This window comes from Rousettus aegyptiacus, unplaced genomic scaffold (assembly GCF_014176215.1).
Source record: "Rousettus aegyptiacus isolate mRouAeg1 unplaced genomic scaffold, mRouAeg1.p scaffold_m13_p_17, whole genome shotgun sequence".
In the NCBI taxonomy this organism is placed as follows: Eukaryota; Metazoa; Chordata; class Mammalia; order Chiroptera; family Pteropodidae; genus Rousettus; species Rousettus aegyptiacus.
In genome coordinates, this window is record NW_023416292.1 from 40,744,578 (window position 1) to 40,760,740 (window position 16,163).

At 35.6% G+C, this 16,163-nt stretch overlaps 1 protein-coding gene across 1 annotated transcript in view; it reads right to left on the reverse strand.

Annotated features, from left to right (window-relative positions):
• Window positions 1-1,269: 1,269 nt before the first annotated feature.
• Window positions 1,270-16,163, reverse strand: part of PLPPR4 (phospholipid phosphatase related 4) — a 39,998-nt gene continuing 25,104 nt past the window's right edge. The window contains exons 3-7 of the mRNA XM_016127562.2: window positions 13,056-13,185; window positions 10,723-10,918; window positions 9,016-9,073; window positions 8,095-8,268; window positions 1,270-5,131 (exon numbers count right to left, since the gene is read on the reverse strand). Coding sequence (XP_015983048.1) covers window positions 3,806-5,131; window positions 8,095-8,268; window positions 9,016-9,073; window positions 10,723-10,918; window positions 13,056-13,185 — 1,884 coding nt within the window. The 3' untranslated portion in view covers window positions 1,270-3,805. The remainder of the gene's footprint in view (window positions 5,132-8,094; window positions 8,269-9,015; window positions 9,074-10,722; window positions 10,919-13,055; window positions 13,186-16,163) is intronic.

Genomic DNA, 16,163 nt, shown 5'->3' on the forward strand with positions numbered 1-16,163 from the left:
TTAGAAATACTTGTATACAAATCATCTATTTTAATATATTATTTAGTAAAATGGTTGACGTAAGCTCTTAGCAACCCCATTGGCTTGCTTATATTAGCTTTGTGGTCAAAGATGGCAATATTCATTAGTCCTTTTGGAACAGCAAATTATTTCTTATTTTCTTGTCACCAGTTTTTGCTCAGAAAAAATAGGAGGCAGCAGGAAAAGAGGAAAACCAAATATGAGATGGATTGACTTCATAAAATAGGACATAGGCATGAGTCTGCAGGAGCTGAGCAGAGCTGTTGAGGACAGGACACGTGGACAGCATTTATTCATAGAGTTGCCAGGAGTCAGAGCTGACTCAATGGCATTTAACACACAGACACAGACACAGACACACACACACACACACACACACACTTTTCTCTCTAGAGAAAATATACAATAGTAATCTATAGAAATTTAGAAAGGACTTTAGGGTATCCTTTAGAAAGGATGAGACAGCTGAATCCCCATTTTAAAGATAAAATCAAGACCAAGAGAGGCATAATATTGTATTTCAACTAATATAAGATACACATCGTTTTCTCACATGTTAATGTCTCTAAAACCAGTATGTTTTCTCAAATTAATAGCATCTTCCAATGGCTGCTGGCCAGGTGGCAGTCATGATGTAGTTTTCTGGTATGCATGAACTTGGTTGCTTTTGGACAACTGCATGAACTTGATGGCATTACTGGACAATAGTACCTCATGTTTCAGTCAATGAAACACTTAAAGATCACTTGAGTAAAGCATAAGTCCTGGCTATGGTCTAAAAACTTGCATTAGTACCTTCTAGTGAGATATATAAAATATTAGCGATACAACTCGTATAACACGTGCTAATGGTTTGGAAAACAATCTTGGAATTAATAGTAAAGCATTCTTTTTAAGAAAAGCTGGGTAATAATATTTGGGGAAATTTGCACATCAACCACTCTTAGTAAAAAGTTGATTTAGAAAAATTGACTGTGACTCTTACATATTTTGATTTTTTACACTCTACAACATTGAAGTGAACAATCTATCTAAATAAATCTAAAAGAGCTTCTTTAATAAGCATAAAATAAAAATTATAAATGATAAACATTATGTCATAGTTTGACAAACTTTTTTCAGTGCAATATTCTTCTAAAGTGTTTTGAACATAATGAGTTCTGATTCATTCTTATTTCTTCATCTGTTTTCCTATAAGCCAAGTTATTATCCATCCATACTCTGAAGTAAAAAAACAAAACTTTCCAATTTTGATGAAGAAATCTAATCTTTATTTCTATGATGTTAGCACAATATACTCACACAATAGCTTTGATCTGTACTTAACAAAATACATTATAGCACTTTACAAACTTTATCAGTTTGGAAAACATTGCATAACATTTTATTAAACACAATACTTTGTATAGATATTATATATATTTTAATAATTTTATTTACTTTAAAAAGATAATGAACTCTCTTTATTCAATACTTGGTTTTATCAGTAAAGCACAGCCTAACAAAAGAAGAAGTGCTCTCATTAGCAAATAAGATAAATAGAACACTAAGAAGAAGAAATACCACCTGTTAGTCTCATTTATTTTAAATTAAGGTACCAGTGGAATGTAAACAAATTTTTTTGTAATTTTTTTTTTTACAAAAAATGTGTTATCAAATATACATGCAGAGGTCTTGAGTTCTAGTGACTATCATTATATTTCCTTAACAATGTGGTACAATTTCTTAAGTCATTAAAAACTGTAGCCTTTGGCACTTTGAGTAGAAAAAAGAATATATCAATATTTATGTAAAGAAAAAAAAAACTTCAATGACTAGAGAAGTACTTTAAAATCTTTTGTTAAGAAATAAGAAAGATTAGGAAATATCATACTGCACCTGAAATGCTGCAGCTTTTGTTTTTCTTCAGAGTACTAAAACCAGTCCACCTTTCTCTCTATAAATTGGCAAAAGCCAGTAGGAGTGTCATAATGGTGGTGGTGGTGAGAAGTGGGGAAGGCAACATTATATTCCCACTCCCCTCTCTGAGAAGGAAATTGCCAGAGGGATGTAGTATTTTATTGCCAGAGTTTTTGATTCTGCTGGTTTCAGCTAAATCCCTAATGCTTTAGGAGGTTGGACTCTAGAAACCTCTGCCCCTTTTCCATAGAAGTTGATAATGAAGTGGTACTCTTCATCTCTAAACAACTGTTCTCATTGAAAACTAAACTGAGATCAGATCAACCAGCTTTGTTGTTACCTTTTATGCCCTTGGCAATCATCAAATATATAGTAGAATTCTTAAGAAATGGTGTAAGAAAAGGTCTAATGCTAGATTCCATGAACCAAATACTTAAAATTTTAAGTTGGAAACACCTTAAAAACATTTTGTTTTTATCCCCTTATTGATAATATTGATTTCTTTTGATTTAGGCTGAAGGTTTCATTCAGGATAGGTAGCAAAAACTGTTGTTTGCACAGTAAACACTAAAACCGTGCTTATTTAGATATTTTGAAGAAATACATTCTTAATTTAATCTGTGAAATACTTTTAGTTATCAATTTGCATTTTTTTTCCAATTCTTTCTATTGGTACCTAATTAACAAAAAATGTTTTAGGGAAGAAGGTAAAACCCAGTTACTATGGCTCTAATTTACTGGTTATGAGGATATCAAAAACATTAAAAATTTGGAACTAAATGAAACTTTTGGATTACTTCTTAAATAGCAACATAAGTCAGCTGGTTGGAAACATCTAAGGGTAGAAATGACCAATATTTCTGGCAATGTAACCCACAATGTCAAGTTTTGGTTCAGATTTCTTGTTCATAAATTCACAGCACTACATTTTGCTCAAGGAATCTTAACTGTTATTTTTGCTTTAAAAATAGAAGAATGTATCTATAACATAAAAAATTTAAAAATAAATAAAGGACAAGCCATAAAATATAAAATATAATCACAACAATTTCAAGACTCCTAAAACAATATATATTTTTAAATTATGCAAATTTACTCACTAAAAACCAGATTCCTTATTAGCAGTACCTATACTTAAATAAAAAGTAAGCAGCAAGAAAAAAATATATATATGCAGAAAAGTACTAGCTATTCTCTTTTACTGAAAATATTCCAACACAATTTTTGTTGTTGAAAGCATAATTAAAAAAAAAAAAGATGCACAAAACCTTTTCATTTTTTGACTGTGACAGAGCCACTGCAGAGAAGCTGTGGGGTGTCCTACTCTAACACAAAGCAGCCAGCATCTTCTTAATACAGTAGCATTTCTTTGACAAGGAATTGCACACCACTATTTCACAGCTAAATAGACTTTGAGAGTTTACATGGTTTATGTACTATAATAATCAGCACCACCCATAATGAGCTTTGGGTGCAGATTCTGCAAAATGAATATATAATACTGCATGGCCTCTGCTGTAGGGAAAACATGTGTTCTGGGTTCCCACAGCTAGTTATAAAGAAAAATCCCTAACATTGGCACATTCAGGAAGTAAAATAGTGTACATTGAAGGAAACCACTTTCTTTTGATACTGCCCCCTGTGAAACTTTTGAGTTTGAAGATAAGTTTCAAGAAGAGTCTTCATGTTATCACATTAGTTAGGTTCTTGCATTGTGCTTTTCCTTCCCCGTGATGTGAAATCTACAAGCTTCATGAGTCACTGAGTCCCGGGCTGATGGTGGGTAGTCTAGTTTGATAAATTTTTCCAATCCTGAACTGAGCACGGGTAGAATGAACCCGTGGTCTTTGGGGGTGGGTCATTCAGTTGAATGAATGGCCATCACTCAATCCTTATAAGCCCGTGTAGGGGAGGTTCCCTTGTAGAAGATATTTCTAGTGTTTTCGGGGCTGTTGCTTCTTTCGGGGATCAAGATGATGTTGCCCTTTCTGCGAAGAGTGGAGTCACGGGAAGAAGAAATGGACACCGTCTCTGAACCAATTTCGCTGCCCTCTACTGGGGTGACGCGGATGGTGGTGATTCCATGGTGGTGATGCTCGTTATTATCGATGTTGCTTCTCTTTCGATCTCCAGAACCAAAACTGTCTTTCAGCGACTCGCAGCTTTCTGAGTCCCTGTTGAGATCATTGAGCTCATAAGTTTGGCGAAGGCTGCCCTTTTCAGGGGCTTTCCATTTCCAGGAGCCACTGCCTTCACCTTCGGTGGACGGGATCTGTATGATGGGCCTGTTGTTCTCTGGATGAGCCTCCACCCTTACGATCCCACTGGGTTCATGGTCTGTCAAGGTTTTGTATCGGATGGAGCCAGTGCAGGAGACTGTGCTGCCTTCAGTGTTCTTGGGGCTGCTCTGGAGGACGCCCTGCTGCTTGGACATGGCTATAACCTGCATGATTCGGGGCTGGCTGTTGCTTCTGTTACAGGCCACAGTCTTCTCTGCAGCTTTCAACCATTTGGCCCGAGCAGAGCTGCTTTTAGGGGATGTGCTTATGTTTTCCTGGGTCTCCTCCGGGATGTGCACTAACTGTGAGGACCCAGGGCGAGACTGAATGGACACTCTTGGTCCCCCAGGGATGCTGTTGTTACACCCAGGGACAGTGCCAGGTTGGATCTTGAGGTACTGATTGCCAGGACCATGGTGGTCTCCATTCACCCCCACCCTTGATGGCTCTGAACTAGACCTCATTTCTATGGATCTGGGTGGTGACTGTCCAGGCTCGGTCTCCATAACTTGCAAGGACAACTTCCGACTCTCATTCTTACTCTTCCATTGGGTGAGGAGCTGCTTTGATCGGGCGGAATCCATAGAGGCATGAATGGTTGTGTTTCTTCTGACAGGGTCTTCTACAGATGGAGTGTTGGCTCTGGGAAGGGTGTTGCTGAAGGTCACCATGTTCTCCTTTCCCATGGGGCTCCGTGGGGTGATGATTTCTACATCAGCATTTGCCCTTTTGAGGTTTGTCAATGAGCTAGCATCTCTGTGGTTTCTGTTGAGGATGCCTTCTGTGTGAGCAATTCCATCACTGCTGCTACCATTTTTAGCAGATAAAACTCGGCTGGGGTCCTGATTGAGGTCTGCCAGAGACCTGAGTGCTTCTCTGTGCTGAAACATACTCTCTTCGCTAGGCAGAAAATTCCCCACAGCATACAGACCCTAGTGTTGAAGAGAAATAATAAATATCATTCGACAGAAGACATGGTTACTAAGAGTTTGTCTAAGAGGCCCACTGACCCACATAAATAAGTTATGTGCTCTCTATACACCACTGACTAACACAAAATAACAAAAAAACAAAAGCTGCAATTGCTGAGGAAATAGTTCGTAAGTTATATTATGCATTACTGAACTAACTTCAGTAAAATGGAGCCCATTATTTTTTATTATTAGCTGGATTTTCTTTTTTCTCCATCCCGCTGGATGTTTTTGCAAATTTAATCCTCTGTATTTTTTGAAAAGTCAGACAATGAGACATATATGAACATTCTTCTGCTTTTCAAAGCAATTCATTTTTCCAGATTTAGGAATCTCATTGAGTGACATCTCAGATGGCTTAAATGATTTATTTTACCTTCCATTTTCAATCATACCTTATAATGGAAAGCAGAAGTGTGGAAAATATGGAACAATGAATCATTCATAAAACATTATCAGGTTTGACAATGAGGTCAGAAATGCATATTGCTACAACTCACATCGAGTACAGCCCTGTGCGTTCAGCACTGTATAGAGCGTTCTTGGAAGAGAAGGCAGAAACTGTCACTAGATTGGGGCACCTGTGCTTTTCCTGATTCGAACTTGATCTTAAGTTGGGAAATAATATTTGATCAATTTAATGCTATAACACTAAATTTTGAGCCAAATTTTATTTAATCTTGTCTTTGTACTCAGGCTGTCATTTTTTATTTGGTTTAGATTTAGGGGATAAAAATTTTGAAAAGGCCAACATTCAGATTCAGAATTTTTACCCTTTTTAAACAAAGAGGATCTAATCCCTGCTGGATTTTCCATTTCTGAGATGCTTTGTTTAGAGATAAGAGCAAGCAGCAGATACCTATTTGCATGCTAACTTAAACAGATGGTAGTACCTGTCTACTTTTCAAATCAAACCAAAAGAATTTCATGACCCCAACATTTTACAGAGTGCTTAACAGTTTACAAGGGCATTGGCTTAGAACTAATACATTTCCAATTTCAGGGCAGAGTGCAGATTGGAATGAAAGAAAGTCAAGCTCTGTCTCTCCAACTACTTTAATTCTGAGTTCAGATCTTTTTCTATTAATACCTACCTATGCTCTCACTGCCAGAGTTCCTAGGATGAGCAGTCCCTACTTAGTATTCCATTAATAATTGTGCTTAAATTTTAAGTTTAGGAAAATACTCCACTAGATGACAAGTAACCTGTGACTGTATTGTTCAATATTCATTTCCTAGCACAGTGCTTGATAAGTATAGTTGCTTAATCCTCATTACAATATGAGCTAGATAGTTATTATCCTCATTTATAGGTGAAGAAACAGGCTTTTCAGAGGCTATGTAACTTAGCCAAGCAGCAGGAGACTTAAGATTCAAGCCTAAACTCTTTGGGCTATGGAGCCCATGCTAATTCCAGAACACCGTGAAATCGCACACATGCAAAGGCAATGCAAGAAGAAATGGACAGTTCTCAGTCTTCTTTATTTATCCTGTAACACACATTATCAGTCAACACTCTCAGCCTTATGCACAATTCCTGAAACACTAATTTTAATTTGATCACTTTTTCTTCTATAGAAAAAAGCATGTGAATAACAATGAGATTTGAAGTGACAATCCCAAATATGTTAGTTTGTAAAAAATGAAAAACAATCATTCCTCACTTTAATCCTTTCACTATTTTTTAAACATTTTCTTGTAATACCTTTCACAAGAGCGCCAAGATCACACTATTGAGAACTGCTGCTATAGATAATTTTTATTTCTGTCAGCTCTTCTCAGTTTCCTTCATTACTGCCTCTTGCTCTGCATGCTGCTTCCACGCTGATATTCCCCGGCTGCCTTTTATTCTTATGACCTGGCAATTTTATATACGCTCATAACTATAACAGCACTTCCACCAATAATGTCCACAATTTCCAGATCTGTTTCCCCACTACTGATGGCTCTTTTGAGCTCCAGACTTAACTCTTCAACTGCCTATTAATCCTTAAATTGGGCTCATCAACCTCTTTCCCTCCACCAGCCTGCTTCCTCTACCATTTACCTGCTCTTCTAATGGAGCCACCATCTGCCCAGTCTTCCAGGTTAGAAACCTGGCCATTGTCCCTCGGCCCTTCTGTTCCCACACCCTCCTCTTACACTTGCTCTTTTGCATGCCCGTTTTTTTTGCATGTGAAGTTTCTTCTGCTTGTATGCCCTTCTACCTTTTTTTACCTTAAGAAACAATTTCTCATGTTTTAAAAACCACATCACTTTCCTAAGACTTTCCTAACTTCCTTAGGCAGTTTGCTATTCCTAAAGCACTTTGTTCATATCTTATTATATTATTTAATGTATCGTAACCATTTATATTCTTATTAGTCTTTATGTTGTAACCTCCTTGAAGATATATCTTATTTCTCACTGTTCTGATGCTTAGTATAGCACATGGCACAGATAGAATATTGAATAAATGTAAAACAAATAAATAAATAAATAAAATGGGCAAGAGTATTATTTAAAAATTCAATATTACTTGGATCAGTTATATCTAGGTGCTACATTTGTGCTTTGGGGCAAGTTATATAATCTTCCAGTAAGCCTTCACTTTCACTAACATTACATTCACTAATATTCACTTTCTTCATCTGTAAAAATTATACTAGTTATAATAGTCCGTGACTTTTGGGGGGAGGGAGTTGAGGAATATAAGGATAAAATGAAATAATCCTTCTAGAATCAGTTTCTGGTCCATGGTGAGAGCTTAATAAGTTATTTTACTGAAAGTGGGATATGTGTTTCTGCTTAACATGAAGGTACGGCTAGAGATTTTTCTCATGAATATAAACTATATAGTAAATAAATTATTATAGTGCAGAATAGTCTATGCGTGCTTTCCATTTTGAACTGTGATTTATCTAATAATAATAACAATTATTTACCAAGTACAGAGCAATTCCTCCTCCTATTAAAAAACCACAATAAACGTCAACTGGGTGGTTCTTATACTGAGTTATCCGTGTCAGTCCACAAATGATTCCACAAATGATGAATGTGAAAACCAAAAGAGGTTTCAGAAGCTTAGAAGAATCCGTTAATGTGGAATTGAAGTACATCTTTAAAATGAAAGAAATAAGTTAAATATGTTAGAAAAGTCATTTTCCTATTAAGTTATAATCAAATAAAAAGTTAAACGCCAAAGTCTAACTGATACACTTGAAATTTACTGTTCCATTCCCCCTGCTATGGCTACGTTCTTTTCCTGAAAAAAAGGGAATACACGACAAAATTTATCAAACAAACAACAGATTTTTCATTTAATTGCATGACAGTTTGAAAAAAAATTGAAGCAGTAGAATTAGCCAGATAACTGTTAAGTCTCCATGTTACTGGTCACATAATTTCAGCCCATTATTCTCACCTAAGACCTAATAGACTATTGTATTGATTATATATGATCCCAATTCATTGTATAACATTTATCAAATCTGCACTGACTTAGAACTTATTCTTACATAAATACTGAAGGTAAAATGTGTGCACATGTGTATACTTAACACAATTCTTTCAGTTTTAGAATTTATAACACCCATGTAGTTCAAAATACATGAAGGATACTCTTACATTAAAGGGATAACAGGCTAAATAAATAACATGACTGCATAGACAAATTATTTTACCATAATATTGTTTATAGTAGCATCCAGCTTCTGCTTTCGATGCCATTGTACTGAAGGACCGCTGTGCTAAAGTTTCTTCTGTTCTGTTATTACATGGCTAAATAATGGAATTAGTGGGAGACAACAATCATTCCTCTGATTTTCTCTAGGACACAGACTGATGAAAAAGACTCAGTTACTTACCGAAACGTACACAGCTGCAAAAGCAGCAAGGGTTGCATGTTGCGAAGGGAATGATTTTCTGCCAAAGGAAGACAGTCAAATTATGCTTTCTATTTCAGATGCACTGATAATGATCATCTCAAGAACACTGAGTGGTTAAAATGTTCAACTTCAAAGCCACAAGGTAAGAAAGCAATAACTTTAATTTCAGTTCTATATTCTGGAGAAAGATCTGAGTGATAAAATAAACACTGCTAACGACCATTAATATTAAAGAATAGTAGTGATGCACTTTCCAATAGAAAGTGCTAGCTTTGTAAGAAATCAATTCTTTATAACATGGGAATGATAGTTAAAGTTGAAATGGATTGGGAAACATAATTGTTCTTTGGTATTAGAATTACGTCAGTTTAAGTAAAAGTTCATAAAACTTATGATTTTAAAGCTTTAAAAAAATTTTTATGCTCCTAAATATACGATTTCATTTACATTAAATGTTAAAGGACGAAATTACTTTCTCACAGTAATGGGTCTAAATGTGTTTTTTTACACTCTCTATAACATAAGAAAAGTCTAATTTTAACAAAATATTTCTCTGTATATTCCACTTTTAAATAATTAACCTCTCAAGAATCATAGAGCATCTTATTTAGTCAAATAATTTAAAAAACAAGGAGGTAGAGATGGGACACAGGAGAGTGGAAGAGACACTGAAAAGGGCAGAAAGAAGAATAATAAAGATTTCTTTTAATAGATAAAAAATGAAAACAATGAAGTTCAGTTATAATAATGTCCTCCTAATTATTTGGTACCCAGTAAAAAAGATTACCACTCAACACAGACAAGATAATATAAAAGGATTGAGAAAGAATATAGGACATAGGTCTTAAATGTAGGTTGAAAATTACTTGAATGTACCATGAGAACTTGAATGTGTATAATTACATAATATCATGCTCTGATTCTTCTTCAAGCCTACTTGTTAACTTACTTTTGACTCTTAAATTGATCTTTGGGAACTCAGTGAATGCAATTCTTATAACAATCATTTTTGTCCCTAATCCTTCTGCATTTTATTTCTTTTGAACTTCTAAAATATTATCTCTTGCCATATGAGTTTATTTTTTACTTTATTGATTAAAAAAATTAATGCATGGGTAGTTTCTTGAGCTTTCTGTTCCCTATTTTTCGAAATGCAAGGTTAGAAGCTATACGGGTCTTCTGGGTTTACTCAAAGAAGACATAGCAACCTCAGATATTATCCCCTTTAGAGTTTTAAAACTCTACCAAAAGGAAAATTCACATGATTTTTTAAAAATAAAATGGACATGGAGATATGAATATCATAAACATTTAGTCTTCCACTTAAGTCAATACAGAACATATATCGATGGTAAGCCCTGAATAATTATAAATATCTGAAAATAAACCAGTTGTGATAACCTAAAACCATATTGAGCGTAGGGTAGATCATAGAACATCAGTGGAGTTTTATAATATAAATATTAGGGGCAAGAATGTGAGGCTGAAATATGAAAGAGATAAAGTTTCTGAATGAGCCACTAATGGGTTTTTGTGGTATAATCACTAAAGAGATAACTGAATTGGAAAGAAACATAAAAACCAAAATCATTATGAGCAAAAGATGTCTGCCCAAGGTAATACCACAAGCTGTTAATGAACAACAAAAATGCTGATATGGAATGTTCTTAATTTTCAGTTTCTAACCTGCCACTGTTGATAACTGTAAGGTCAGATCCTGAGCAAATATCTTCTACAATGTAGGAATTTTCTTTGCAAGACACATTCAGAGAGGTATAGTTTGGCTTGCACACAGTCAAAAAGTACGGTGCCTGATATCCCGTGGACAGCTGGATGATATCTGTAATGAGAGCTGTAGAGCATAGTCCAAATACATGAACACCTATAAGCAGAAAGAAAGAAACAGTTACCGAGTTACTGCTTAATTCTGATGTTTGGGTCATCATTAACTTTGTTTATTACGCATAACATGACAACTTTCAAATCTGTTGTGATCATTTTCTCTGAGTTTATTTCAAGATGATAGTATACAAATTCCTAAACTTCTGAACAGATGCTTAACACCGAAAAAATGTCATCTCTAAAGTAGTAATTCAAAGTAATTTTGCCAGTTTGGTTAAATAAGGCCAATTCTTAATATTTTTAATCATAGGTCACTTGTCAAACACTGGGAGCATGTTAAGGTGACCAACTGTATGATTCAAAAAAGATTAAATATGGGAATAAAACAAAATTTAAAATAATTTAAAATTTCTTAGCATGTTCGATCTGCCAGGGCTCTCTCTCCCCAGTAGTCCCTAACTTCAGCCACAGTCGCCAAACTCTGCAGAATCTGTTCTGACTCCCTACAAGCTGTAGTTATACCAGGAATGCTAATTTAAACAGAGAAGAAGGCAGGTGGACCCTGTCCTGGAAACAATGATCATATCCTGGGTTTGATGTTATTCTTACATACTGTGGTCCAAATTCTGTCTTTTGTCTCCTGGGGCCAGTCCTAAAGCATAAACTCACAAACTTGGATCTACCCTTATGCACTCAAGCTCTGTTCCTGCTTCAAGTCCCTTGCCTGGCCTTATCCTTAGGAGTCTAGCTCTGCTCACACACACAGGATCTGAACACTTGCCTGCTCCCTCGACATTGTCTTGACACCCTCAGTTCTTTCTGACTTGACATTATGGATTCTGATTCATGATGGTGAGAGGCACCTGAGTTGTCTGTCAGTGAACTCCTCCAGAGCAAAATCACCAGCCTGCACGTTACCTTGTTTTGCATTTCCATTTTCTGCTGATTACCACCTAATAGCCACTCACTCAATTCCTTTTCCATCCACTCACCTGAGATTCATGATACAGGACTTTTATTTCTACATGCCAGTTCCAAGCAGCATGCAAGGTCTTGGAGAGAAATATGGGTAAGTGGAGAAACCCATCCATTTTTACCTTTGGAGAGTGAGAATCTCCAGACCCATGAAGATGGGCATTGCCGATTCTGGGACACTGTTCTCTAGGGTAAGATGCACCATCTTCACAGTTATAAGTCTTTTCGGAGTGGTTACATGCCCATTTTCCAGAACATTTGTTACATTAGAGGAAATATTCTCTGAGATTAGCTATATGTCCCAAAGTTTTATTTCCTTTTCTCAGTTCATGGCCCTGCTAAGAGGTCTATTCTTGTCTTACCATCTGGCTGTGCCTTGCTTAGTGGAGCAGAGTCTAGGCATGATTTAGACCAGGTTTTTCCTCTAGAAGGAGAGATAGTTATATTTAATTATCTACTGGATAGTGAATAAAGCTACCCATTCCTTTGTGATGAGAGTTGCAGGTAAAATAACTTTTTACTGACTTATTGGGAATAGATGTAAAACATTCATGTTGGTATGATGTACTGTGGCTTGACTTCCTAACTCAAAAGCAAAAAAGGCCTCCGATTCAAACAACCTTAAGATGAAAAGATGAAGAGATGAAGTTTTAGATATTGGTTTGATTTAGATGCTGGTTTCTATATATCTCATAAAAATGAGATAAAGTTATATTATATAACCAAGGAAAAATAGCCATGATGCAATACTTTCTGGAGACATTTCCATGTGCATTAACTTCTGGACGAAATATCCCAGAATGATTAAAATGGAATTGTTGACGTGGTTAAAGTACTTTCTGAAGAGTTTTCCATTCATACTGACTGGCCTGATGATATTAATTCTCCACTTTAGAAAATGAGCACAGATCAAATAAATAATTTTAAAATAAATATGTGCTTCTACTAGAGCTAAGACAAAAATACACTGAAACGCACAGCATGTTAGTTCTCAAAACAAGACTATCATGGTAAATAACACATTTCAGATACAGAGCCCAAAGTTGGGTGTATTAACAGTTTTTTATATAATGTGAAGCTCATCATGTACCTGAAATTACAGATCTAAATTACAGCTTTAAAGACTTAATATCTGTAATTAAATATAACGTTTTTGTTTGGGGAAAAAAAAAGTGTCCTTTCTTTGTGGTTCTCAAACCCACCAACGAATCTGACGGCTCTTCTCAGGAAAGAGTTGAAGTTGCAGCCCCCAGCGTTAATGTTGGGCTCCAGTCCAACCCCATTTCTTCTTTTGGACAGACAACAGTAGAGAATTCCTTCCCCTACCATAATCTGCAAAGACAAGAGGGAGTTCAGATAGATTCAATGGGTTTGAATGAATTATAAGTTCTCTCTTAACACACCATCAATTTGACAAAGTAAAGGTGCATTTTTCTTAACAGCTTTAGAGATGTGATCAACTTCTCCTGAGCATTTGAGGGAACAGTGAGAAGTCAGCGATCAGGTCACTGTAAGGAGCACTGGTTGGATCTTTCGTACTCCTGTGCATGGGTTAAGGATGTGACAGTATCCTGGCGTTTTAATGTGGTGACAGCACCTAGACTTTGGCCCTTTGCCCAGCAACACCCAGTGACTTCTAATTGATTAATCACATGGTGACTGACTCTGCTCTAATTCTTGGAATCTTAGCACTTTATCCTTAAAACTATGGGAACAGATGCCCGAGGGGAGAATAAAATAAGTACCAGAGCTAAGATCAGGAGCATTTTATTAGCAGATTATTTCAATAAACCAATTTAAGATTGAGCAGAAGGATAAACCTATGGAAAGCCTGTATGAGGGTAGAAAGTTGCAATCTAAAGCAGAGCTTTTCAATTAAAGTTTCCGTGATGATGGACCACCCAGTATGGTAGCCATTACCCACAGGTGGCTATTGAGCATTTGAAATTTAGCTGCTGCAACTGAGGAGCTTAATTTTTTAAATTTCATTTCATTGTATTTAATTATTTAAAATTTAAATCAATCTAGATTTAAAATGAAATAACTCCATGTGGCTGGTAACTATGTCCCGGGAGAATGCAGATTACGAGAGAATGCAGGTGAGCAGTAAAGTCCCGGTGAAAACCCTGCAGGACAATGGAAATGGCATCAGTGACATGGCTAAAGTAATTTCTGAAGTTATCCGTTCATACTGGGTAGAGTTCCCAAGGTCATAAGCTATTTAGAAGATGTGTTCACAAGGAACAGAGAACCATTCTATAGTGTCAGAAGGACTACATATATTTTTAATTAAATTTATCAGAGTGACATTGATTAATAAAATTACATAGGTTTCATGTGCACATTCAAAATACATCATCTGTATACTGCATTGTGAGGTCGCCACTCAAAGACAAATCTCCTCCGCTCTTTATTCTTTCGTATCTCCCCCGACCCCTTTCCCTCTGGTAACCACTATGCTGCTGTCTGTGTTTGAGTTTCTTTGTCTTGCTCATTTGTGCTTTTGGTTTTATTTCTCACATATGAGTGAAATTGTATGGTTTTCAACTTTTTTCTGTCTGATTAATTTTTCTTAACATGATTTCTCAAGATCCATCCATATTGTCAAAAATGGCAGTATTTCATCTCTTCTTATGGCTGAGTAATATGCCATTGAATATATGTAACACATCCTCTTTATCCAATCATCTATTGAAGGACTTTGGTTGGTTTCACATCTTGGCCATCGTGAACAATGCTTCGATGAACATTGGGGTACATATATCTTTATAGATAAATGTTTCCAATTTTGGAGGGTAGATACCGAGAAGAGGGATTGCTGGGTCATGAAAGACTTCATTAAAATAAGGCACTGTGCACTTGCTGTAGGATTCTAGGACATAGGACATCAGTGAAGAAAGTCAATATATTAGGATATCATTTCTTTCAGGAAGTTTTCCTTGAAATCCCTTACTGTACCCTAAATGGAATTGTGTCCTCTTTGTACCTTGTCCTTCCCTTTAGCATGGCTTCATTGAAGTGCACTTTGGTTATTCATTTGATTATCTCTCACTAGACTGTGACCCTCTGAGAGAAGACCCATTTCTTTTTACCTTTAATCTTCACTATCTCGCACAGTGCTTGGCACTGTGAGATTTGCATTCATTATCTTCACTGTGGGATTCTCTTTGACTAAGTACCCTGAGTTTGGGCTGTTACTCATTCTGTATAAGAGAAATAAGATTAGAAATTATAGGTTTTATTTATGTAAAACATTTCAAATATTTGGGATTACTGCGCCTAAGAGGTTATTATAAAATTAGAATTGATTTATATAAACTCGTGAAGCTGAGCAAAATAGGGTTATGTTGACAGTCACTTAGACATAAATGATTATTTCACTTTAAAGATTATAACCATGATTAGGGGCTGAAACAGATTATCCAGGGGAAATGTCCTGGTTCTCAGAACTAGCTTAACATTTATCTTATGAAGTATTTTACACTGTAGGTTTTTTGAAAATCTAATGACAGTAAGCCTATGGCCTCCTGCTTAAAATGTTCAATCTGCTACATTTAATTCTGTACATAATATGGTATGTGTATCATTATAAAGAATCTTAATTTGTAGAAAAATAATTCTCTTAATGAAACTATCAATAACCGTACATGTGTGAAAATCACATGGTACACTGGATAGACTCTTTTAAGATCAATTGTATAGAAATAATCAAAAGGAATTATTTTAAATCATTGAACATAGAGTTAATTATCCTTCTTGAAAAAATATCATCCTACATTATCACTTTAAGTTAGCAGGGAAACACAGTAAGTTCCATATGCTGCATAGAGAGATGTGACATGATATGCCACACACATAGAATAATGTAATAGTTATCTCAAATTTATCATTTCAGGAAAATTAACTACTCATTCCTAAAATGCACTGTTGTATGACTAAAAGAGTCTGATTTCATTTCACTTCCTCAATAACAATTCTGTGAATAACTGTTTCTTTCTTTTTAATTCTATGTGTAATGATGCATATCTTGTCCATGAATGCTAAATTATATTAGAATTTATTTGAACAGAGCCATTAAGAAAATGTGTCTTATCTTACAACACAATAGACATTATCTCAAATGACCTTGAGATTTCAGGAGTTTTAATATTAGTTATTTAATATGCTCAAAATTCTTATGTTAACCGAGTGTTTTCACACCATTTGGCTTGATTATAGACAGAGGGTTTTTTTGGTCAGTATTTTGACATCACTCAACTGTCCCTCTCTCTAAGGAGCCTATCAATTTTCTCCTTGCACTTCTGTTCGTT